This window comes from Apus apus, chromosome 16 (genome assembly GCF_020740795.1).
Source record: "Apus apus isolate bApuApu2 chromosome 16, bApuApu2.pri.cur, whole genome shotgun sequence".
Taxonomy (NCBI): domain Eukaryota; kingdom Metazoa; phylum Chordata; class Aves; order Apodiformes; family Apodidae; genus Apus; species Apus apus.
In genome coordinates, this window is record NC_067297.1 from 11,421,707 (window position 1) to 11,447,893 (window position 26,187).

The following is a 26,187-nucleotide window of genomic DNA, read 5'->3' on the forward strand; positions in this document are numbered from 1 at the left end:
GCCAATCAGCCAAATGCCCCTTTCACATCACAGGGACGCATTATTCCCAGGCTGGAAAACTGAACCACAAAGCAACTCCCTATGAAATGGAGCAGGCATTTGGAAAGGAAATTTGAGCAGGCCCACAACATTAGGAGCATGACTTGCAATTCACACAACAGATCCCTGCCCTCCCACTGAAGTTACCTTCTCTTGGCCTTGTCCCATGGCCAGCAATTTGAGTCTGTCCCCTCCAAAGCCTGTCTTCTCGGCCAGTTTCATGAGGTCACTGACAGGATCAGAGCCAGGACTTAAGATAAAAACAACTGGTGAGTAAGGACTGCTCTGCTCAAAGATGGCTTTGAAGCTGATCACAGGGGGCTGCACATACCTGGTAGGAAAAGAAGCACAATAAAAGGCTAATTCACACAAGAGCAGCCACCTTGTGTACAAGATGACGTTCACACCAACACGCTGCACGCGGACACAGTCCAGCCACAAATCACATTCTGCTGTTTAGGCAAATTACAAAGTAATTTACGTAATTGATTACAACTCCAGTTCTCTGTGAGATACCTAAAAGGTGTGATTCAGATCTGACAGAACAAAGTGACTTACTTCTCACTCATTGTCACAGTGACATAGTCAGTCACCGCCCGATACAGCCGGTCCACCCGGAAACACCGGAAAAGTAGGAGCTTCTGAAAGCCGGTGAGACTGGCCTGGTACTGCATGGGGAGTGGCAGCTGCTCCAGAGCATCTGCATCATACCACTAGCAAGAGAAGATGGGAGACAATGTGAATGGGTCAGGTGGCTCTATCAATGCCATTACTGGGAAAACAGACAAAATCTGACTAATGAGGGGCCAAGAGACACAAGGAGAACTAAGAACGAAGTCGATCAGCTGCAACAAAATATGAAAAGATTAACTGAACATAAGAATATTCAGCTTTTTCAGTAGCAAGTATTCAGGTCCAGAAACAAACTTCTGCTTTCATTTTATGTCAAGTAATTCTCTGAAGATACAAAAACCATGTCAAGCAAAAAGTATTAACAGATTGCTTACAGAGAGACTTCTTATGAAGCAAGAAGACATGGGATAAAATGAAAGGCAGAAGGAAGGAAGGCCTGTGTTTGAAGCCTGTAGAACTCACTGCCACAAGGAGATCAAAGAACACTTTGGCAGTACAAAAATAACAGTGACATGTTGACTGTTGAAACCAACAGCAAAAACTCCACTGGCTTCAACAGGGCAAATAACTCATCTAAGGCATTTGTATGGAAACTAAAAAATCTACAGTATGCAAGGGAAGATGTTGTTTGTTTGTTTTTTAAATAATAAGAGCCCTAATTCTTCTGGAAAGAAGCCAATCACTAACTGAGGGAGAGGAGAAAAGCAAGGCCTTGACAGAACCAGCTGGTGGTGACATGCCTCCTGCCAAGTGCTACAGCACATGGCACCATGCTTGAACATTTAACAGCAGAAGAAAAACCAGGAGAGGGAACAGGACTGCAGAGAAGCACGTACATTTTTCCATACATCTGGATTTTTTTCCACATCATCTGGAAGAGACTCAAATTTCTCAGGAAATACTTCAGACAAGCGAATTAGGTCTTCCCAGCCCTGATCTGGAAGCCAAGCATAGGGTTTCTCTCGTGCACTCTTCTCCAGGGAAGTATTGCCTAGTCACAGTCAGAAACCAGAGTCAATGTCCATGGAATAAATCTTCCAACACATGACCACACATACAGTCCCACTGCACAGAGGAAGCAACTGGAAATCTGTTTCTGGAAGCGTTACAAGATTAAACTGGCCTGCTGAAGAAAAGATGGCATTTTCCAAGTGCCTGCAAATGCCAGTTTTATCTTTGCAAACATTTCTACAATAACCAAAGGTTGTTTTCTGAGGTAACAGCATAACAATTAGCTAATGTGAGATTTGTGAACATCTGCAGAGAAAGATCAGCCACTTCACTCTTTAACAAAGTGGAAAAAATAGAAATAGGAGAATCCACAATTTGTGTAAACCAACACAGTTCAGCTATCTTCAGTGGTTTCTCTAGGTGCTAGTTCTTACAGCAAATCATATCCACCCAAAATCTATCTCTGAAAGAGCTTTTAGCTGTTGCTACATATGGCTATATACTTATATATAAATATTCACTTTACCTTTCAAAAAGAACTCGAGTTCTTCTTGGGTAAGTCTGTCATCAGCTTGCTCTATCCTGATGGTCATATTAAAAGAGAATAGTAACTTGTGCTTCTCAAACAAACCTACATTAAAAGAACAATATTTTCAAAAATCAGCTGCTAAAACTTGTGGAACTGTCTTTACATCCACACCCTGCATCTGGTCACCCCACGAAGATCAGGATAATAAAAAATGGGGCTTTTCTTTAGAAGTTACACTGGTAAGGTGCACAGTTCCCTCAAAGAGAAGTAGCAGGGAGTGTAAACCAAAGCTGAGAACTGAGCACCAGTGAATCCACCACTGAATTGCCTCTTGAATGAAAACCCAGGGAAGGCACAGCTCTTCCCAAGCACTTGCACAACTGAGTATCAGCCCGTCCCTGACTGGCACTGACCTGTGCAGCCGTAGTTGTAGGTATTGAAGGTCAGCGTATCCATGATGTTTTTTAACCTCTTTGGAAGAATAGGACTGGGCATGGATTTCCGAAGAGAGAATCCAAAAACCTCTAAGAAGGCAACCAGTGAGTACTGATACATGGTGTTGACAAGTGCCATTTCAGACAGAACGGAGAACAAAATGGCCCCCCTCTTGGCAGCTGGTCTGTAGCCATCTCGCAGCCGATCGATATCCCTTGCTGTCGTCTCCGCCAGCTTCAGCTTTTCTATCACCTGGACATACATTGATTTTATACCCATGTAATTACTGCTCTGATTCACAGGGTGTGTATTATATCAAAATAAACAGTGCCTGCCTCTCTGTGTTGACTATACAGGGTATCTGGGCAGGTAACCCTAAGGAGATAGCATGAATTGTAAAAAATCAAGAGTTAGATACAATTAATACCACCCTGTCTATTTATGAAAAGGCAAAGATTTACATGGAATCATGGGAACAGTGTGGGAAAGTCCCTCTGGGGATCTTCAGTTCAGCTTTCTGCCCAAAGCTGGACTATGACCACCACTAGATCAGGTCAGCTGTGGCTTTGCTCCAGTACAGCCTTAAAACCTCCAAGGATGGAGATTCTACATCCTCTCTGAATAGTAAAAAGCTTATTTTTTTCCTTTCAGATCTGATACAACACAAGACAAAGGTTGTTTCAGAGGTGAAAGAAACATATCACATACTCTTTGCTTTAGAACTGCAAACAACCACTATTTTGGTCCTGATAAGGACTTTTCTGAAGATAAGATTTGGTTCTCTGATGCAATAAAATACTGCCCAATACTGAAAGATGCAACATGCTCACGAGAAAACTCTCCATTTTCTTCCAAACTAATTCCTAGCTGCAAAGGTGAAAAATGAAGCACAATGAACAAGGAAAGACAATGTTCTGTTAAGGGGTACCCTTCTAAAAAGCCCAGAGCTGGTACCTCCGTAGCTTTGGATTTTGTCTCTTCCAGGGTTTGCACCAGGTCCAAGTTGTCCAACATGTTTCCTGTGGAAGATGTCAGCTCCCGAAGGAGAGAGTCTTCCAGATCTTTCAGCAAGTTTTTGTTGTCACTTGTCTCCTGAATTAGATGTTCTCTCTGTTCTTCCAACTCCCTTCTTTCAAACCCCGTAATCACACTGAGCAACTGATCCTCCAGGCCCTTCAGTGTAACTACAGACAAAACACGTGGCCACTAACAGTCTTTTTTTAAACACAAGGAGAGCTTTTACACAAATTATTTAATCTCCATAATCTCATAAAACTACAGCAATACACCAGAGTGACTTGGTTATTAACTGTCTTAATTCTATCAAAGCATCCTAACCTGAGAGATGCAAGAAGAAATATTTAGCTCAGTTTCAAATTAAAAGAGAGAAGTAAGAAGAATATTTTTTATCAAATAAGATGCTGAGTAGAAGTGAGACTATGATTTTTTTGCAGTTTTATCCAGGCCCTAAACTTGCAGTACAGCTGAATCACTACTTTGTTACTAAATGCACACTTTTGCTTACCTGTGTAATTGATCACCATAGCTTTGCCAAACACAGAGGGAGAATACTTTGGGTTCGCTAACTTGGTGTTCAGGTACAATCTAAAATTACTGTCATAGTCAATCTCTTTGTCACCCAGCACAACAAATGTTCTCCCCTGTGCAACCTTGATATTCTTCTCTAAGACATTGTCTATCACAGGATCAATGTATTCGTCGACACCATGCAACAAGAAAGGGCTTCCATACTTTATGGCCAGTTCTAGTTGTTTAAGGAAATCTGGGTCATTAATGGAAGCCATCTGCAAGGGAACAATGGGAAGATATGGAAGAAGAAGTGATAATCAATTTACTGAACATTATTATTTTACAATAGTTGCCAGCACTAATGAAGTTTGCTCTTTGGTGCTTTTTGTCTTTCCTCTTGCAGATGATACAAACTGCACTGGGGCAAAACAGTAAAGGTGCTGAGTTTTTTCTGCTCAGTTGAGAGGAATTTCCATTTGGAGAACTACTTTTCAAAGTTCCAGCTGTACCTTTGACTGTTTTATTGTCCTCCATAGAAACACCATCCAGGAGCTGAAATAAAACCCAAGCTACACTAGCCCTTTGGTTTTAATGTTGCTGCCTGTATTGAAGCTGGCCAATATCCCGAGCAAACCATCCATCCCAAAGAACTGGTCATGTGAAGAGGGATATTCACTATCAAGTCCAAGCAACAGTTACTTATGCAGCTTTTCAAACAACCAGGAAATAGGTAAAATGATAATTTGTCTTTACCTTCAGGTTATTTTTTTCTTCTTTCTTCTTAATCCAGTGTAAAGCCTGTTGCTGTGGGTCAATACAGAGCGGGAAGCGGCTCGCATACATGGTCAGGATGCCATTCTGGACAGAGAGCTCATCTGGAGGCAATCCTTGGGAAACCCACCTGGGAATGGAATGGATCAAAGACCAGACTGGGGAAAAACATCATGGGAGAGCATCACATTTCATTTGTCAGTAAAATTATGCCATTTCTTGAGCACACTATTAGACCCGGAAGGAAATATATATCGGATGTGATTGTGAGAATAGTGTCAAAATTCACACTGAGTCATTGTCTGAGTCAGGTCTAACTACACTAACTCAAAACACTGTTGCATTTGATGAGTGGTAGTTGAAATATGGGCAACCTGGGCATGGGTTTAATTCCAAATTCATCTAAGTCAGTGAAAAGACACCTGCTTGTCTTCAGGCTGAACATATATTACAGCTAACTCCTTTTAAAAATCTTATTAAAAGGTATTATGTATGTCTAGGTTCAGTGAACTTCCTTGGAGTGTGAAGAACAACCATTTGTTATTAAAAATAGCCTCTGATAACCAGAAGAAAAATACTTTGTCTCCTTATCATCTTCAAGACATGACATTAAATGGGCTTGCTCTATCATTGCTGTGCAACTCCACCCACTATGGCACTTCTGTGCTAGAGATTCAGCCAGACTCTCACAATTCCACATTCAGTAGTCCCTGGGTTTTTGACCAGACATACCTGCTAACCTCCACCTCGTTAGTCAGGAGGCTTTCCAACTTGAATGGTTGACCCAGAGGAATCTTCCGTGAGAGGATGTCCTCCTGCCACACTTGATAGATCATTTCATTTCGAAAATCCCAGTTGAATGCTCCTTCATAGCTCAGAAAGGCAGCACAAAGTAGACAGTCTCCAAGCAACTCCACCTTTCGTATTTCATAGTCCTCTAATTCCTCTGTCCACCTGATAGAATTATAAGGCAATTCTGGGTCAGTCTGTAGCAGAGGGGTGGGGATCATAGACAGAATTTCTGTCTGCTGCTACTTTAGATGTTGGCTGAGACAGACCCCCAAATTTACAATCAGTTGTTCTCTCACTATTACAATGCCCAGAGACACTGAGTTGACCTGAACGACCTTTTTAATCTGAGTTCACCACTTTCTTCTGAACTAAAAACTGTTATTTTTTTCAAGAGCTAATGGATATTAGCTTAGAATGGATATTAGCTCTTCTCAGAAACAAACATCACAGGAAGTGACATTTCCAAATATGTCTCAGTTTGATAGATTTTATCCCTATTTTGTCCCTGATTTTGACACCAGACCCTCTGATGTCAAAAATGTCCCTCTTTGAATCTAGACTCACCTCTTGTTCTCAGATCTCAAGCCAAAGATGAGCTTGTCAGCAGCTTCTAATCTTCTCTGCATAATCTCTGCCTCTTCTTGTAACTGCTGCTTTTCTCTTATTGCCTCTTGGTATTTGTCCCCCAAAGCTTTCAGCTCATCCTGAATGGCAGCCAACTCTGCCTTTAGCTTTTCCAGTATCCGCTTGCTTGTGTAATAGGTCTTTTCCAGCCTAGCCACCTGCATTCCATTGTGGAGGAAACAAGAGTATCAGAGGAAAGTAGGGCTTTGGAGAGAAGTTCTCAGATTTCTTTTGGCTATTTTATACACTTCAGAAAGTCCTGGTAATAAACAGAGCAAGCCAGCAGAACTGGCACTGTTTCTCACTCCCTCTCCCCATCCCAAACATACATATCCTGGGCTGATGCTGCAGTTCCAAAGCAGATAAATCTCCTGGAGTTTTGAAACCACAAGGTTTCATTAAGCATGGGAGCAGTCCTGCTGACATTAGAAGGGGGACAAAAGGGGAGGCCTATCTCCTTAATAAGAGCAAAACTAAGACCTCAAAAATAGTCAGACTTGTCATCTAATGAAGATACTTTCTCAGTAGTCAGCTGTGTATAGTAACATTTTCTTGAAGAAAATTTCCCAGCATCATCTGGTGGAGGTTTCCTTTGGTAATACAGATAACTTCTCAGTTATTTTTTAAAAAGTTAATAAAAAGGTCTGTGCTTAAGGACCATGGATTTTGTGTACCACTGGGTTCTGCTCTGTCCAAATGCCATGGGTTTTGAAGTTATTTTTCAGTAGACAGCTATAAACTGTGGTTTTCTCAGCACGTTAGATTACAAAACTCCACATTCCTCCCTCCTTCTTCGAGCACTGGCACAGATGGAAACCCACATCAGAGCATCACACAACAAAGCAGTTTGTAACTGAGTACCTGCCTCACCCCTACTGCAATAGCTCTCCTGAACACCTCTTTTTAAGCACTTCCAAGTGGGGAAATAAGCAGTCTATGAATTGCTAAGCACTCTTTTTCTCATCAGGATCATGCATCCACACACTCTACCTTCAGTCTCTTCGGCTTGACGTCTTTAACTACATCACAGTAGCTCATCACTGCATCAACAAACTTTAACATTCCCAGTCCTGCTCTGCTAACAAGTTCCATTTCATTGAAGCTAGTATTAAGGGTCTTTAACAAAGCTAAATGGGCAAACACAAAAATATTGCAAGTGAGTTGAATTACAGCACAGAAATCCTCAGAGAAACAGCTTTCCCTACCAGCAATATCAAGCAATGCTGTGACAGACAATATGAGCCATTTTTCAGAATATTCAAGTGACTCTGACCTTAAGATGTTACAGCCCTGCCGAGCTCTAACAATACAAGCACAATATTGCTAGTGATTTCTCAAGTCTTTTCTCCAAGAAGTGATTAGATTCAGGAGCTATTCAGCATGTCTCAGGATGATGGTTTCTTTTCTCTGCAGCAATTAGATGCAATTTTGTTCAAAGGTCCAAATTCCCCTTTTAATGGAACTATTCTGGATTACACCCTCAGGAGCATGTGCAAAGTTTGGCTCATAAGCTTTAGATATAGTTTATCTTCTTTCTACTCTGTATGTGTCACATTTTAATTGCCACCACATGGACGAGGTCACAACTGTACTTTCTAAGTGGCTAAAAGCAGCCAGCAGGCCCACTTGCCTGTCCTGTTTGCTTCTTGCCTGCTCTAAAGTGTCTAGAAACTGGATGTAACACACAGCAGACAGTCCTTGAACTCTGAAAAATCCTGTCACCCCAGCTGTGCCACATCTGCAGCATGGCAGACAGTGCTGTCCCCTGGCACAAAGTGAATCCCACTCTCCCAAAAAACACTGGAGGGATTGTTGCCAACGTGGCTCATCACATTACCAAGATGCTACATTCATTCCAAGTGTACAGTTCAGTAATTTACCTCGGACAGATTTCACTTGGCTCTGAGTAATCCCATCAAAATCTATCTCCATCAGGGACCGCAGGAAATTGGCCTCAGACATCATTGCTTTGGCTGTCTTCCAGTTTATTTCTTTGTAGCCTCTGATTATAAGAACACAATCCAAAACACCCTGCACCTGCTTAGGGGGTTTTGCAAAGGATCTAGAGAACAGACAAAGGAGACAGTGGAGGAGAAAAAGGAGGCAAAGCACATGATGCCAGACACTAGTACTTCTTGTTAAGAGAGTCACTGCAATACAACAGCAGCCAGGACAAAAGACATCCCACGCAAAATGAAAAAGATTATCTAGGCCTGACCAGAAATTAATTACTAGTCAAAAGCTCAAAATCAATTCTTGTATTCAGACAATTTGATCAATTAAATACTAAAGGCCTAAAATGCTGAGCCATGATATTCTTCCCTAGGGCAGTGAAGCAGCTGTCCCCTAGGACAGGAAAAATCCAGAAATGCACTAGAGAAAGGGAATTAAACAAGTGAGGCAGGGAAGGGAGAACTGTTACTATTTCAGGTAAAGCCAAGGACTGGATGTGCCTTTATATCTATCCCCAAACACAAGATATATTATAAAAACAGGGAGAAGTTAAATCAGCAGAGAAATACATTTTCCTGCTATCAAAGCATCCCTGTCAAATAACTGGTAAGTGTTCCTACTCACAGGGAATAAAAAGAGAGGAGGAATGGAGGGGTTTGGACAGTCACTGCCCAGGCTAAAACCACAGCAGTTTCTAGAGCATCAGACTCAGGGTAAAGAAATCTGGGGAAGACATCAAATGAAGCAGTGGAAGAACAGGCTTGAGGGGAAGTCCTGGTCTAGCAAGCAAGGAGTCCCCTTTGACCTCTGCACCCAGACAACTGATGTCCTGACCAACACCCATACACCATGCAGGTGAGAAAGGTGAGGCTTAGGCTCAGACCCTGCAAACATGGGTCTCTCTGAGAATTTCCAAGAGATTATGCTACTGAACATCCAAATAAGTCACCTGATTTCAGTAACATCAGACTTGTCAAGCTTCTGAAGCTCCAGTTTGGCAGCTTCTAAAATAGGCATGACTTCAGCCAAAGCTGCCTCAGCAGCTGCCTTCTCCACAGCAATATGCTTATTCTGTTCCTCTAACTCCACAGCTTTTTCTTCAGCCAGTTTTTTCTTCTCCTCAGCTAGGAATTGTAAAGGAGGGACCATAAATGGCTTATTCAATTTTAATTCAAAACATATACTAATATAGATTTGCTTTTGGCTGAAAATCAGCAACAAACATCAACTCAGGATCTTTTTATTGCTAGTTTGCTAATGCTTGCAGCTCCATCACCAGGTCAGGAACACTGTTAGTGTTCCACATAACAGCATACATCAAGTCTTTTCCTCCCATGCATCCCTGTATTTTTCCTCTAATAGTAGTTTTCTGAATCAAACTGTCCCTTTCTTGCTAATGCCTCTTTCCCACATTATGCCTTACACATTGGAAAGAGAAGACAAGGGCAGCTGAACATAGCATTGATTGTGTGAAGTATTGTAGGCCAAATAAATAGCAAAGATGGCAACCTGAGCAAGGCAGAGAAACCTACTGTTACAGCATGACACTAGATGAACAGAGAGAGAGCAAGAAAGTTACCTCTGGAAGCTGGAGCTCTTAGAGAGTCTTCCAACCCAACCCAACACAGACCATGTGAGCCTTGCTTAGCCTGTGGGACACTTTAGAAGTTGCAAATGACCTACCTACTTGTGTGTTTGTTGAAATCTCTGCTAACAAAGCCTCACAAGCGGCTGATTTTTCTGCTAGCACAATCCTTTGCTCAGCAAGTTTCTTGTTGAGCTCAACCAGCTGTATACTAGCTTCCTTCAGTTTAACCAAGCCCCCATCCAGCCGTTTACATTGTGCTAGGTAGAAAAAAGGGAGAAACATTAGTGGATTGTGAGCTACCAAAGAGCAACAGGCAATCTCACAAAAGGTAAAAGTGCTTATAGGTGCACTTTACAGCAAGACAACCTTGGTTATGAAAGGAGTATTATTCTGAGAGATTTTTTCTTTCCTAAGCCTCCCATCCAAGATGGTGTTAATGTCACTTGAAAGGCCAGATAAGTGGCCCTGTGCCACAACTTGCTTTCCAAATTACACCGTTCATGTTTTATCCTCTTCACATACCTCGGTGCTCACTGGAGTATGAATAAGAATTGCTGAAGGAATGTCAATCTTGAGTTAGGTTGAGCTGGTATTAGATCTAATCAGAGTCTTTCCCAGGCAGAGGAGTGCCTGGTTTGGACATGTTGCCTCAGGTTCATGCCCTAAAAAGTTTGAGGAGAGCCCCCTGTTTGACAGCCAGAGTCTAAACATTCATATGTGGCCACGATTTCAGTCCAATATCAAAACCAGATGTCAGCACAGCATTTGAGATAGTACTGACAAAAATATTTTTGCATAATGAGAGTGGGATTCTAACCACTTTTTCTTTTCTTTTTAAAATATTTAAATCACCTGTTAAAAAGTAGAAAACATCCACACAGCCTTACCTAAAATGAACTGATGTTTCTCCTCCAGCAATTTTTGGTAATTATTAATAAAATCAAGGTAATTCTTTGGTGTGACATGGTTCCTACGTCTCAGTTTCTGCATAAACCTCCTGCTGAAATCCCCCACAGACTCATGCACCATGACCATGTGCTCAACCACTGACTTGGAGCTTTCTGATGGGATGCGTTTGTTATTCTCTAAAATCAGGCAGAAGAAAAGAAAGATGTCAAAGCTTCTGTTGGTTTTGTTTAAGAGTTTGCCAGTTACCATCTTTCTTATGTACACCTAGGCCAGACACCAAAAAGGAAGTCTTTTCTGGGGCAAAAAGCAGGATCAAGGCAGAGACAGAAGAGAACCTGGGCCTCCTGGTAGGCAGTCAACATTGCCTGCAGAGCTGGGAACTTGAATTTTAGCAAGTTTTTTAATCTATTTGAGTAAGAAAATTCCATCCCAAAACATTCTTTACTGGGATTTTTCATCACTTGTTCAGACTCAGGGTAACAAGCACAATAGCAAATCAAGCTATGTAATCTACAGTATCTGCAAAGTAAAGAATATATTTCTTAGGCTATCCCAAGGGTTAATGGGTTAAAATAGTGATATCTTACATACCAACAAAGGATTGTGCAACTGCATACAAGGCCTGGGGGGGCCAGGGCATGAACCAGTCAATACCAGTGTTGTTGACAAGACCTGAAAACGAAAGGATAGTGTTATCAGAAAAATTCCTTTGTAAAAATAGATTCTAATCTGCTTAACTTCATTTGCATCAAGAATCTGCGGGATCCATCTTATTTGACTCCTGCTTAGCAACAGTATTTACCAAAAAGTCAGTACTTCCTTCCATTTTGACAGTAAACAATCAACTTTGCACCTGTGTCCTGCTAACCCCATTGTTCTTTAGGCTGTGCCATTCTACAGGATGCAGTTGAGAGCTGCAACAAGTTATTTTAATTCCTGGGTTAGGATTCCCACCCCTACCCATCTTGCCCATGTCCCTTCAGTCTCCCAGGACTCCTTTCTGCCACCTGCCATAGTGCAGCACCCACCAGGCCCACATGTTTCTTCACTCACTGAATGTCCCTCTCAACATGCTTTTATTTTGGCTTTAGATACAAAAATGTTTCTCTTACCACCCTCCTAGCCTCATAACACATTAATACCTTGCATTCTTTAATAAACTACAGAAGACAGGCTGCAGACATAGGCTGTGTATTTCCATGAGGATGACCAATTGATTTCTAGCTGCTCAGCTGGAAAATGAACTGATCTGGTAAATGCTAATCAATAATTCTCACTGATACATGGTCAATAACTGGGAAAAAAACCAACACACTGCAAATCCTTAGTGATGAGACCTGCTCTGCTTAGCTTTGGCTGCCAGACACCTCTGAGTGTCCGTTCTCTAGAGATCTCTTGCCTGCAAACCTGTATTTCCCAGGAGAGGGACTAAGCAGCATGTTCAATTCATACCTGGGAAATTTCTGCACCACGTTCTCAGACTGTCCCCAACTGGGGACATTCCCAGGACAATGTGAAGGTTGCTTGCACATTTGCTTAGAAAATATTGCCAGACACTCTCTTTAGCTGGGTTCACGCCAGCCTTATTAGCTTCCTCTCCAATCTGACTCAGTATGGAGTCTTTTTCATCATCTGGGAAAAGGGCTGGCACCATTCCTGCAGCAGAAGGACAGAAGAATGCCAGTGAGAACAACCAGGAAAAGAAAACCATGTGGCTGGGGACAGGGCACTTGAGAAACCAGACTCACAGATTTTAAACCCAGTTCTGCAAAAATGATCCCATGTAGTTTTGAGCAAACCTAAGTATCTTGCTATGCTTTTCCTTCTCCCCTCAGCCTCCATGGAAATAGTGAGGCAGTACTTAGGGTGATTCCTTAGGGTGAGTACTTTGGGTGCAAGGGGATTTAGAGGAACAATTAATTCTTTTTTGTTTGGGCTTCAGCAACATAAACAAAATGTCATTAACATAAACTGCTTTTAGCTCTGCACAGAAAATTTTCATTCTTTGCTACAAACCATCGGTTCACATTTTTATCCTCTCAATCATGTGGCAAATATTGCATAAGTTACCTAATCAGAGACACAAGCAGAAAAGGAAAAAGGGAAACTAGACCAAGGAAAGGGATAAAATTTAACACATCTGTTTTCAAATCAGACCGTGTAGGAACTTCTGGAGGGAGGGTGGTGGGACAGTGCCAGCTGCTGCTCATTTTCAGCTGCTGCACACACTAAAAGATACTAAACTACAGTTTAGAACATATATATATATATGTATAAAAGCAGTTGCTGCAGTTTAGGTGAATGCTCTTCAAAAGCCAATAGGAAAAAAGGTGGGTTATGGCAGCTGAAGTTACTCCTCAGTCTTGGAAGAAATCTGAGACTCCTCCAACATCATGATTAGTGTGAATTAACCCTATAGCTTTTCCAGATACATGAATGACTGTAAGCAGATGTCAAAATGTCATCATTAAGGCCAAGATCATTTCAGGTAGTACTGAAAGGTGTAACTAACTATAGCAGCAAAGGGCACAGGGTGAAACAGTAACAGCTGGATCAAGGGTACATTTGAGTCACAAGTAGATACTGATCAGGAGTAACTGAGGCTGCCTGTGTCACCTGAAGTTAACATGTTGTTGATGAGTTCCAAGAAACTCTCTTCTGCTACATGGGCATCTGTAAACAAGAAGACCATTGACTTGTTCTCAAGTCCCAGCTTCTGGTACAAATTTTTCAAATCTTCTCGGAAATTGCTTTCTCCATATCCTCGACTCAAGGTGATCTCAAATATCTGAGGATGCAAACATGTACTGAAAAGACACAGATGGACCCAACACATGATGGTAACTTTGAATTTCAATTAGACTGGATCAAGGGCTTTGCTTTGGCTCCTATCATCAGTAAATGTGTAAGTATCAAAAATCATGCAGTATATTCTTTTTTAAAAATACATTTGTACAACCCTGCAGGATTGATTTTCAAAATTGCTTTGTGTTCATCCTTCTCTTTTATTCTTCCCTTCAAGCCAGCAGCCTCTGTAAGAGACTGAAAGTACCTCTGAGAGAGGAACACTTCCTATCTGAAATATTACAGAATCAATCATAAGGTTCCTCAAGCAGCACTGGAGTGCTCCTGTAATACTGGCAAGTAACCACAGTAGTTAGGGACTATTAGTTGTTCACCCTCAAACCTGCCCTTTTTTTCTGTCCCCAGTGCCAAACCCCAGATTCAGGTACTGAAACTTCCTGCCCAGATCACCCACAGTCAGCTTCTTAGACCTCCTGGCAACCACCTCACCCTGGATTTCTCTCCACAGGGAAGAGACACCAGCCTGATCTTACCTTGACTGACTGACTTCCTCCTGGCCCTGCTAATTCAAGCCTGATCACAATATTGCTTTCCTTGGCTTCTTCCACTGCAAAGATGCAGGGTCACTAACCTCACATCCAGCTGTATAGGCAGCCAGTCTGGCTAGAGACTGTTTTCCTGAGCCTCCCACTCCTATGAGCAGGGCATGGCCACGATCCATCCGTATGATGCGATGTACATGGATTAAGTGCTCCAAAGCATCATCAAAAAGCACCAGATTCATTTTGATATTAACTTCATTATATTCCTCCAAAATCTCCTGCAGAGAAAGGTGGACAGAATGTTACTAGGAGACCAAGGAAACAATTATTAACATTAACAAAATAACGACCTATTTAGCAGCATTATTCCTTTCCCGATCTGCAGGGAAAAGAAATTCCTAGAAAACACTGTTGACTCAATTTTCATTACTGCAGAGCCCAAATGGTGCACAGAAAATTCTATGTGCACACAGAAAGTGAACAGAATTCCTACAGTCTGAGACAGGCTCGTACTCATTCCTCAGGCACAGAGACAGAATTAGGCAAAATTCCAAGCTGATGCACACTACCTGAAAGACAGCTTTTGCTGCCTCATAGTCTTGGATGTCTTCATAGAGACGAGGTTCTCCTTCATTCAGCGCCATCCTGAAATCTCCAAAAAGGATAGGATCCCTCATGGCCTCTTCCAAGTCCTGGCTGAAATTCTCTTCAATCAGGTTTTTGATATGGCCTTGTACCTTCAAGTACATGAAATGAGTCAGGCAACACAACAAAGCAGACGATTCTGAAGCTGGTAACACTCAGAAGGGTGATAATACAGACTCTTCCTCAAATACTGATTGATTTCAAGGAGATATTTATGTCACTAGAAGATCCACAGACCACAGCTTCCCATTGTGTTCTAGGTGTGATCTAAAATGATCTCATATTTCAAGAACCATTCAAGCCAATGGACTGCAGAAGTTTAAGACAGGATAAGCTTGATCAAAAAAATACCTTCTCACATATTGGTGTAAATATCACATTAATAAACCTTCCTTTTCAGCATTTATAGATGTCTCACCACCAAGAATTTTCACAAATCTTGTCAGTCTGAATGAATGTACAAATACAGAGAAGTTGCAATATAACTGAGTTGTGAAAATGGAGCTGGAAACATTTGAGGAGAAAGTTTTAAGCAGAAAAATCTGAAGCCATCTAATCTACTCCTTTTCATCTAAGCAAGCTGTTTTGCAAGTTCTGTATAAGTAAACTTTACCCAAATCCTCCCCTCATTCCAAAGGTATTAAACTGGTGTCACTCTCTCTCATGTTTTAAGATAGAATTTGGAACATTTTCCAATTTGCTTCACAGCCAAAACTAAATTCAGGACTTAGCTCTTATCCCTCTTTTTCCTGCTTGATTGTAGTCACATTCTGATACAGTCTTTCTGAAGGAAAATACTGACTTGAAAATGAAGTGATGTCCTGAGTTTTCCCCAGCCCTGCTCTCACAGTTTGTCACCTGTGCCACTGCTAACCAGTCTTCCTGGCAAACCCAGGAAAAACATTTTCCCTTCCCTCAGCAGATCTGCTCACTTAGTCTGCCATAGTCACTTTATTTTAGAAAACAAAACTCCATGAGCCATGTTTTAAATTAATGGAGCAGCATAGTGGTTAGACAAGTCTGCCGCCTGAATGGAAGACCTGAGTGCAACAGTTGGTAATGCTGCTGTTGCAAATTAGTTGCCATAGTAATAGTCAGTGACTACTAAAAATTGAAAGAAATTACTCACCAATGCTTTGTCTTCTTCATCAATCAGCCTGTCATGGAAAACCCTCAGGCACTCATTTCTCCAGACTCTCACCATCTGGGTCACTGTTTGAAACCTACATTAACATTGAAATATCAGCCTGCACCGAATGAGCTGACATGATTCCTAAGGCCATATGTTTAATAACTCTGATCAAAGTCTGGGTTGACTTCTTTTTACTCTTTTTGGTTTTGTTTCTTTCATAAGGACAACTAATTAAATTGCTTGCATTTTTAAATCTGCATATCTTATTTTAAAAATATTAACACATCAGTGTTTGTCATCAAGAGTAAGATCACAATTTAGGATGTTCCTGAATATTTTCTCATTGTAGCAAAGGTTTAGTGAAAAATGACCAACAATGACTGATTTCATGTCACAAATTACCTCATCTTCACCCAGATTCGTCCAATATAAATAGGTGTAGAACCACTGAAGTAAATTTTTCTCTTCTTACCTCTCTGGAGTTGTAAGAATAAGTCCATTATAGACCCTGGAAAGATCTCGCAGGTTAAAAATGTAATGGAACTTGGAAAGAGTAGGGGGCAGGTCACGAATAATTTGTTTATAAAGCTCCAAAGTACACACAGTAATCTTGTCAGAGATGGCTGATACAGACTCATTAAACACCTACAAACATGAGAAAGAAGTGATGCTTTCATCAGGCTGCCTAGAGAACTCAATGCTATTGAACATACTCTGCTTTTCAGCTTTTAACCCTGCTTGATGTATTTCAAATAACTGAGGGCAAACATTTTCAGAAATTCATGTTCCTCTGTAGTATGAACATTCTGCAGTTAAATGTTTTGGGCAGGGCCCACTTCATTCCTGAGCTTGCGCAGTGCTGGAAATAACAACATCAAACTCCATGACTGGAATTTCTACAGCACCTTCACAGCTTGCAGGTTACCTGCTAGTAATGAAGACCACTGCATTACATTTAATTTTTCACTGTCATTCAGGAAAGAGTTTGCTGACCTTTGTGTATTTGGTTACAGGAACAGTAACCAAACTGTTCACAGGCTTCAACCTATGAAAAGCACCAGGTTTACAAATTATCTGCCGACTTGAACGTTACTCAAGAATCTACCAGAACAGTGTAAACCCATCTCTTCTGAAAGAGGAGAGGAAGGGAAAGGTTTGCATGAGGTTCTAAATAAGAAGAAAGGCTGATAACAGATTTCAGGCCCTGCAATAACATAGAAATTAATGTCTATTTGAAAATAATCAACGTCTTGAGCAATTCTTTCAAAACAGTAAAATTACCGTGGTGTGGCCTTTCAGGATGGAGGCGTAGATCAGATTCAGGGATTGTTCAGAAGGAAAAGGTATGTTAAAAACACTGAAGAGTGAGATGAATCGAGGGTCAACTTCATTCCGACCTCCTCCAGCTTTCCCCATGGCAGCAACAAAATCCAGGTCTCGAAAAAGTTTACAGTTCATCTCCTTGATACGGTCATACATGAAACCTTTTTCCAGCAGCAACTTCAACAAGGCAATGGGCTGCTGTGTGCCATACTCATCAACCTTGCAACACAAGAGAGTCAAGATGTTTAGAGCATGCCAGTTACTGCTCTAATTGTGGAAATACTGTGCTCCATCCCCAGTAGAACATCACAAGGACACTTTTTAAAGCTCTAGCACTGTTTGTCAACACTCATTCCAATGTCTCCTATGAGAAAAGTGCCTCTTCTCCAAAAAACTAAATGTGCACCTACTCCACTTGAAAAGAGAAAGGGATGGTTTCTGTAATGTACAACCTGCAGCCAGTATCAGGTCACAGAGATATTATTTTAACAGCATAAAGAAATGATTCAGCAGGATCTCACACATAGGACAGATATTGTGGCAGACAGAAACAACCCCAACTGCACAAAAGTCCAACTCTGCTGAAGATCCTAAGCTGAAATTCAGTTATGCACTTACTATGAATCTCCTTGACTTGTCATTCATTATATCTGTATAAGAGGGGATCACATCAGTGCCCCCCCAAGTGCCACCCTGCAGGCCATGGCACCTACCTTTGGCATATTCATGTCATCCATGAACACAATGAGACGCTTTCCCATAGGGGGCCCATAAGTGTCCTTAGTTCGTTTCTCTACATTTGTCTCCAGGTTTCTCTGAATGTCCATGGATGTTGTACGAGAAGAGAAGTTAATGACCAGCAGCAGCTGCAAAGGGGAGGAAAGAGATAAGAAAGGATTTTTTACCTGTTTTTTTTTTTTAACTAGAGCATTCAAAAATATACTTTATATTAGACAGTTAGGCATACAAGAAACACTTTTCTGGTCCTTTCATCCACTTGAATTACAGATTACAAAGAAAAGTAATCCCATTCTTAGCACTTAGGTACTATATGTTACTTTATAAAAAATTCTTTATAAAAAATTGAATCTGTACATGCTAGAACACAACAAAACATCTTTGATCCTAAAGCATTCCCAAATCATTCACACACTTTGGGTCTGAGCATGTAGTCATGGCACTCAACTTTCATATTGCTGCCCACAGAGTCAGGCTTCACAATCCCAAATTAACACAAGGACAACGAATGAAAATGCAGCTTTACCAACAAGGGAAAATTCTTCATACATACATTAAAGTCTTTGTTCAGATTGTTCAGGAAGTTTAATGTAGTTGCTGTTTTAGATGTACCCGATTCACCTACAAAAAGAACTGGGTGTTTCATTTTTACCATCTGCTCTAATAACCAAGTAGTACGTGTGGTATCCACTGTAGGCACTGGAAAAGATCATGAATATGATAGCAGGTTAAATTAAAATGTAGTACAGCTGGTGGATTTATATTTATAGAATAGTGCTGGATCAGACTCTCAAGGTATTAACATGCAGTTGCACAAAGACATAATCTGAAATCAGCTGCTGTGATTCTGGAATGCTGAAAGACAATTTCAATTGCTTGACCATCTCTTTTCAGCTTTTAGCATTGGAGCTTTGCATCTAAAGAGATATTAAAAAGGAAACAGTCTTCCATATAGGAGGGTCATGGACTGGTTAAGCTCCATTTAATCCCTATTTCAGGGATATAATCAGGATTTATTAGAATCATAAGCATTTTCCCAGAACTCTACAGAGATGAATTTTGGCCTATGTGAAAAGCCTGCCATTTGGAGCAACTTTAGAGATCATGTAATTATCCCTTGGCTCAGTGAAGTCAACCTCTGCTTGCTAAAGTATTACTATAAAGTAACCTGCATTAATTTGTCCTTAACTATGAAAAGCACCTGTCACCATTATACAGTGCTTGAAGTAACAACCAATAACAGCCTCAAGAATGTAATTTTTATCTATTAAGTACTTGAACCATGGAGCTGACATTTTTCCTACAGTTTCTGGTAGAGGAGACTGAATCTTCTGCTATTCTGGCTGGTACAAGGTATTGTTAGCTCCTAATAAGCCTTATAATCTGAAATCAGCTTTTCATCCTTTCCTCATTTCTTTATTATACAGTGTTGTAACTATCAACCTTATTGCTGCTAAGATACTATGACAAGAACATTAAATAAATTGATTTCTGCTATCACAAGAAACTGAACCTGAGTAGATTACCTGTACAGAAAGAGGATGTTTCATGTTAAATGCCATGCTCTCAGAAGTGGCACATTACAAATTAAAGGCATATAATGACTGTACTTTATTTTACACTCACCTAGGATGTCAAGAAATTTCATTTGAGGATTATGAACATACTCAGGAACAAGTTTCATCCAAGGTACCCACTTTTTTTTTAATCCATCAAAATGAAAGTCATACAAAGTTGGCAGCTGACCTGAAAACCATTAAGAAACTGGAGGTTTTCTGAGACACTGAAGTATTTCCTAAGAAAACAATATGACTGAGGTGAAAGCAAAGGGTAAGATTCTGGACAAAGTTGGGCAACACTCTGTTCTGTTTACTTGTCATTTAACCCAGTAAGACATCAACCAAAATTCTCCTGTTCTAGCACTTGGATCATACTATTGCTTTTTAAGCACCTTCCACTGCCTTTCCTTTCACATTTTATTTTTACTTTCATTGTTTATCTCTTCAGCTTGGCATAGAAAAGTACTGTTCTGTAAGGACAGACCAATAGCTGAGAGTCATCTAGCATCAGTATTTCTAGGTGGTTTTCAGTGATACTCCTTCAGAGTGCAGCCAGGATAGCTAGCTGGAAGGAAGAACAATGTTCTGCCTTCATGGAAGCTAACACTTCCCTAACGTAACCAATGGGATTCAGACTAAATTAAACTAAAGATCCTACCTGGCAGCTCTCCTGGCTTAGCCAGGATGTTATCATCATGAACAGTAGGCATGCAGGAAATACGTTTAACATTTTCATCAAATTTAATTCTCTCAGCATCAAGAAGAGTAGCACCTAAGGAGAAATATAAAGCTTCCAAGAAAAAACACTCCAGAACATCAGGATCATGAGGCCGCACCACAACCAGAGCTTCCAGCATCACAGTCAGCTGCACCACCTGTTGTAAAACAAGATGAAACTGTAAACAGAATTGCCATTTAGATTCATAAAACTTCTTAATATGTTTCCAGCTATTTAAGTGTTCACTGGTCTTTTGTCCTTACAGGTGCATCTACTGACACAAGTTTTAACAACAGTAAAAGAGCATTGTCAGGAACTGTTTCTTTTGTCTCTTGGTGCTCATCACTAGCAAAAGGACATTTCAGCATGGATTGAAACTCCTGTGCTTTATTTGGGAGGTTTTTACTTGCTCCATTCTTCCATTTCTCTTTTTAGATAAAACTTTTTCAGCCTTTATTCTCTATTCCTTACCATATTTAAATCTGTCTGAGGAACAATGGTCTTCAGCCTTGCTCTCTGCTTGCCATCCACAATTCCCTCTACAATCAAATCGATAAGACAGGGCACGTATTTTTGATAGAGACGATCCAACTCAATTCTCTCTTGCTGAGGAATGAAAAGGACAGTAATTCAGCACACAGAAACCTGGAAAGTCATTTTTTGACAGCAGAGTTTACCCTGAAATATGATTGTCCTTGCAGGAATCACTTTTACCCAAGACAGGGTACAATCACATGAAGAAATGTGACACAAAAGTATGGACTGTGGTTTCAGCAGGTGAGGATATGCATTCATCAGGTGCTAGCAACTAAGTTACCTTATTCAGCTCCCTGTGGACTTTGAGTTTTCAGTCTAAGAGCCTAAGCAATCTCACTGTTCACTTTTTGGAGATCAAGTAAACCGATTTCTCAGTTCTTCACTTCTCAGAAACAACCAGAAGTTAGAAAAGCTGGGAACTCTCTTTTGCCCTGTGCTGCAGGCCTAGTGGTTAGACTTATTGTCAGAAAAATCAGACTGCCTTTACAAAGGTTTTTTCTTACATATGTCTATAATTCAGTATTTAATACAGATACTGTCTGAAGGAGTGAAGAAATTCCCACCTCATTTTCTCTGCTTTGGATCCACTTCTGCCAGTAGGGTGTATATCTCAGATTTTTAGGATCTACAAATACCATTCCACAGCGGGATACAGTGGCAGGAGATGCATACTGTAAGTCACCAACCTACAAAATAATCACACAAGATAATCATACATAAACAAAGAACAGCCACTGTAACTGCTCTTCAGGCTTTGTAGACCCTAAGGGTTTCTAACCCTTCCCATGTAGTATGTGGTGTGCTCATTACTTACCTCAAACAACAAAGCACAGTGTGACTGAAGTCTAATCCTCTCCCCATTTGCCAGGGTCAATAACTTGTTGTCGTCCATGACAGAATTCATGTTTTCAACCCAGAGAGCATCCACATCTCCATCAAAAAGGATGTACCTGAGGATACATGAGCCAAGGGGCACTGACTAATCTCTGATTTTACTCACATCTATTTCAGAATTCACATGTGCCACCAAAGGCATCAATGTCTTTTGAAGCGTCCTGTTCATTTTTGATAACCACAGTTTTCATCCATCTCACTGAGGCTGGAAACTCCCAGAAGACAGACAGACTCCTGGACATTTCCCACTTGTTCACCATTTGTTTCTTAAATAGCGGGGTATCAAATATTTGTTTTTAATTATGTAAAAGTCAGTATCTCAAAATCATCACACCTATTTCTAGCTGTCTACCTTCGCTCCTTCCTGTCAGTAGGCCTGTTGATTTCCCGAAAAATGTTTGACAGGACTCCATCTTTCCAGTCTCGTGTGGCAGGGTCAAGGATCCCATACAGCTCAATCACACTCATAGCTTTAGGGTTCAGTGTGTAAAGCTTTGTCAATAATCCCAGCCTAAAGATACAGCGAGAAAAGCAATATTACAATGACACAACACCATCTCATGTTAACCCAAGCAAATACTATGGTCGACTGTTAATCCTGTCATGACTACACAGGGCTGAATAACGCAGTCCATGCCATGTTACAACCCAATTTCCATGTATCAAATTCTATACTCACTTTTTCTGTGCCTGGCACAAAGCATTAATGACAACTGACTTGCCACCTCCAGTAGGTCCAACTATCATTGTAGTGTGACGAGTCAACATTGTCTCATACATCTGAACTACTTTATCCACCTGAAAAGTAAATATTGATTCAATAGACTGCTGTCCATAATTCTCCTATGGACAAGATCAGCCACTGGGCTATATCAGTTAAGCTCTCCTCAAGCCATCCTGGGGTGCAGCAATGCATTTCCAGCTTTACGGGGTACAACTAAAACTCAAGCAAATAACACTTTTTATACCTGGACTGGTAAAACAACATAACCCCCTTCTTTCAGCACTTGTTCTACAGCATCATTAAAGTCAGGGTAGCGGACTCGAGGGCAATCCAGGCCAGGAAACAGGTCTGAGATTAAGCCAAGGAAGAGAGGTACATCTTCAAACACAAGTTTAGGAAGATTCATATCTCGTAGAGCTCTCATCAGTACAAGTTCCTAAACAAAACACAGCAGAATCAATCTTAACCAAAGAGCTAACCAATCATCTAATACATTGTTACCTGAGCTACACAATTAACATCTGCATGACTGGAGCACTCACTGTTGGAAAAACATCTTTCACTATTCACCCAGAGACATTCATCTGGCTATTTGCCTCCTGGTCTTAAGAGGAAGCAAAATACCTCATTTTGTATCTATTTCCCTACTTGGACTTGAGTTCTGATGGTAAACTGCTGGCAGAGAGCATGAAAAAACTCAGTAAGAACAAAATTAAATAATAACAGAAGTAACACCAGTGCTCCTATTCCAAAGCAGACCAACTACAGCAAATGTGTAAGCACATCCTCTTCCTAATTAAAAAGATGATCTGCCCAAGATAATTAAGTAGCAAATCTACCTCACTGAGATCTGCTGATCCTCTTTTCAGTTCTCCAGCCATCACCAACACAGATTTAAGGGCCCGCAGTCCAAAATCATAATGATGCTGTTTAGAAAGTTGTTCTCTTGCCAGCTTGTATAGCACTGTCATCTTTTTGGCAAGGATCTGTTTGAGATTTAAGAGAATCACAAATGTGTAAGTCACAATCAAACCCTGACCATGCATACATGGTTGTGTTCATGGGTATGGGCAGCAATAAAATTTTCTTACCTTTGCTGTAAGGAACCCTTCAGAAAAGAGCATGATTTCACAGATTTGCTGAAGATCTGGTACAATAACAACCACAGGCCTGAACAAAGCTTTTACAGACTCAGGGAGCTCAGTCCGACCAGCATAACCAGGATTCATTGTAATAAAAATGCCCATTCGGCTGTCGAGAGTAATTTCCTGCCCTTCAAACTAAAGGGATAAGAAAATATTAGAACAATGTGCATTTGGAATGGAAATAAATAGTACTATGTGCTCAAAGAGAGAACCAACAATACTGGGGTACCCACTTAGGACAACATGTTAAAATACTTAGCTTTAGATACTCATCCAGATACATTCATCCCACTGTTTGTACCTTGGATATAAACATTAAGACTTTCACACTTCTCAAGCATATTTTCTGTCTGAGGGTTTTGAATTCCAATAAACATCAGCAAATAAAGCCTCACAATCCATAGCAAGTTCAGTTCCTCCCTTCCCCTATTACCACTATACTATTATCCCATTTACTTAATATTACCTTTTACTTTCTATTATTCTATTTAGCTTACTTTTATCCCACTTCACAAAGGAAGAACCTAGCAAAGGATGAGGAAACCAGCAATGCAGTAACATCCATGAAACTAAGAGCACACACTCTGGAGTTCGAAATGTTCAGCCTTCACAATTCCTCTTCTTCTTTTGATGTTTACCTGAAATGTTTCCAACCGATTCATTAAAGCATTTCGAATAGTCTGAATCTGAGAAGAAATGACTGAAAGCACAGAAGCATCAATACGATTGAATTCATCAAAGCATCCCCATGCTCCACACTGGGCAAGACCAGACAAAATTTTACCAACTGCCTATCAAGAACAAGAAAAACATCTCAGCAATATATATATAAAACATTCAGCATCAACAAACACTGGAGTATGCTAAAATTCTTAAGGACTAGGTAAAACTTCTAGATAACTATTTATGCAGGAGCTAGCAATCTGTCATAATGTCTTGCCATCATTACTTGCCAAGTGCAGATTGCCTATGATGAGTTTAAGCACATATCATCTAGTCATTGCTCCCCTGCTTGAAAGCACCTGAAATTCCTTCAAGAATTTATTCAAAATAGGCATTTTTTACTATATTTCATTATCACTTGGCATGGTATCTCTAAGGGAGGGAGTTATGCAGAAGTTCAGAATATGCCTTTATCCTGAGCATGGAAAAAGAGCAGTAACTGGCACTTTATCAGAGAACACACAGATCTTTAGCTCTTACTTTGAAATCCATGCCTTCTCCACAGTTTGTCACTACACACAGCAAGCCCAGTGCTTTGGCCAGATCCTTGGTTGTTTCTGTTTTCCCTGTACCTGCTGGCCCTGCTGGTGCTCCTCCCAAAAACATCGATAAAGCCTTTGGAGACAGACCAAAAAGCAAAGCAAAGCCTGGATTACATTTATATTAGGTCAGCAGCAAAATCACAAATGAACCCTTGGGTACAAAAAGCCTTGAATTTTATCTGTGAATGCATTCTACATGATCTTTGAGGCAACTAGGTTAGAAGGACAACTGATTTCAAACAGATTAGCCTTGACGTTGGCATCTAGGAGGTAACAAAGTGGCAACAGAACAATTACGTGATTGCCTAGAAGTACATTTTAGATGGGTGTCCTGGTTTGAGCCAGGACAATGGGTTTGTTAGTAAAAACCTCCTGGAACACACACCTGTGTGAGTGTGAGATAGATGCGGTCCGTAAGCGGGGTGATGACCAGGCGCCCGTTCAAGCCCATGTACTCGTAGCCGTAGGAGAAGGAGCCCGTGCACTGCCGCACGCACAGATCATCTGGCTCCCGCTCCCAGTAGAAACGCAGCTGGCTTTCCCACTCAAACTCCTGAGCCTGCAGGATGCTGCACAGGAGAGACATTCTCCCATGAGCTAAGAGGGTGGAAGCACAATGTGGTGCTTCCTCAGTAGGCTGGGGGGTGGTGTTTACCCGTCTCTGACAAACGCATCGACAATGTCTCTGGCGTGAACGTCGATGATGAGAACCGTGTTGTATTTTTTCCTGTCGTTGCTGCTCAGAGGCCTTGTAATGCGGGTAACCAGCTCAGCAATCTGCTGATGCATCTTTTTAGCATAAAGTTTCATTGCCTGTTTTTCTCCCTTCTTCACTTTCTGGAAGACATCCTCTACCTGCCAAGTCCACCACACCTGGTTAGCAGCCAGCACCATCATGCCTTGGAACAGTAACATCCAATCAACTCTACGGGAAATACATGCAGGGAGAGAGTCTGGGTTACTGTTTATTCCAAGTAACTGATCAGGACAGGAAGAAGGGAAAGAGAAAAGAAAAGAGGTGGGGAAGGGGAAGGGAAAAAAATTCCTCCTATTTCTGCAGCAAATACAACATGAGCCAAACTTTAAAGAGATGTACAGAATTCTATCAAGGTGTGCTGCAGTACTTCAAAAGCCTAGGAAATACTCTGATAGAAAAGCTGCCTGTTCCATGTGTAAAGATTGCCAAGAGGAATTCATAGGGATACAAACATACTGTGCACACAACGCTAAAAAGAAAAGCTCGAGACTTAGGAAATTAGATACAATAGATAATACATTTCTTCTTGGTCAGTTAATACCCTATATGTATGTATTCATATCCCTACACATACAGAAATACAGGCTAAATGGTGTAAAAATAAAATAAAAAAAAAAGTCTTTATATTTTTCTACACTGCTACAGGCTC

General features: G+C 40.9%; 1 protein-coding gene across 1 annotated transcript in view; it reads right to left on the reverse strand.

Moving 5' to 3' along the window:
• The window catches only part of DNAH10 (dynein axonemal heavy chain 10), a 52,417-nt gene that overhangs the window by 7,630 nt on the left and 18,600 nt on the right, over positions 1 to 26,187 (reverse strand). Inside the window, exons 27-65 of the mRNA XM_051634132.1 lie at positions 25,437 to 25,706; positions 25,167 to 25,350; positions 24,720 to 24,854; positions 24,155 to 24,307; positions 23,463 to 23,651; positions 23,211 to 23,357; positions 22,616 to 22,807; positions 22,327 to 22,445; positions 22,000 to 22,158; positions 21,568 to 21,703; positions 21,317 to 21,439; positions 20,688 to 20,822; positions 20,157 to 20,373; positions 19,566 to 19,685; positions 18,493 to 18,638; positions 17,915 to 18,067; positions 17,160 to 17,420; positions 16,351 to 16,523; positions 15,876 to 15,969; positions 14,671 to 14,838; positions 14,191 to 14,379; positions 13,371 to 13,542; positions 12,207 to 12,410; positions 11,346 to 11,426; positions 10,733 to 10,930; positions 9,941 to 10,102; positions 9,207 to 9,381; positions 8,185 to 8,366; positions 7,295 to 7,431; positions 6,245 to 6,462; positions 5,621 to 5,842; positions 4,871 to 5,018; positions 4,113 to 4,392; positions 3,542 to 3,771; positions 2,566 to 2,839; positions 2,150 to 2,254; positions 1,509 to 1,663; positions 598 to 752; positions 187 to 370 (exon numbers count right to left, since the gene is read on the reverse strand). Of these exons, the coding sequence (XP_051490092.1) occupies positions 187 to 370; positions 598 to 752; positions 1,509 to 1,663; positions 2,150 to 2,254; positions 2,566 to 2,839; positions 3,542 to 3,771; positions 4,113 to 4,392; positions 4,871 to 5,018; positions 5,621 to 5,842; positions 6,245 to 6,462; positions 7,295 to 7,431; positions 8,185 to 8,366; positions 9,207 to 9,381; positions 9,941 to 10,102; positions 10,733 to 10,930; positions 11,346 to 11,426; positions 12,207 to 12,410; positions 13,371 to 13,542; positions 14,191 to 14,379; positions 14,671 to 14,838; positions 15,876 to 15,969; positions 16,351 to 16,523; positions 17,160 to 17,420; positions 17,915 to 18,067; positions 18,493 to 18,638; positions 19,566 to 19,685; positions 20,157 to 20,373; positions 20,688 to 20,822; positions 21,317 to 21,439; positions 21,568 to 21,703; positions 22,000 to 22,158; positions 22,327 to 22,445; positions 22,616 to 22,807; positions 23,211 to 23,357; positions 23,463 to 23,651; positions 24,155 to 24,307; positions 24,720 to 24,854; positions 25,167 to 25,350; positions 25,437 to 25,706 (6,745 nt within the window). The remainder of the gene's footprint in view (positions 1 to 186; positions 371 to 597; positions 753 to 1,508; positions 1,664 to 2,149; positions 2,255 to 2,565; positions 2,840 to 3,541; positions 3,772 to 4,112; positions 4,393 to 4,870; positions 5,019 to 5,620; positions 5,843 to 6,244; positions 6,463 to 7,294; positions 7,432 to 8,184; positions 8,367 to 9,206; positions 9,382 to 9,940; positions 10,103 to 10,732; positions 10,931 to 11,345; positions 11,427 to 12,206; positions 12,411 to 13,370; positions 13,543 to 14,190; positions 14,380 to 14,670; positions 14,839 to 15,875; positions 15,970 to 16,350; positions 16,524 to 17,159; positions 17,421 to 17,914; positions 18,068 to 18,492; positions 18,639 to 19,565; positions 19,686 to 20,156; positions 20,374 to 20,687; positions 20,823 to 21,316; positions 21,440 to 21,567; positions 21,704 to 21,999; positions 22,159 to 22,326; positions 22,446 to 22,615; positions 22,808 to 23,210; positions 23,358 to 23,462; positions 23,652 to 24,154; positions 24,308 to 24,719; positions 24,855 to 25,166; positions 25,351 to 25,436; positions 25,707 to 26,187) is intronic.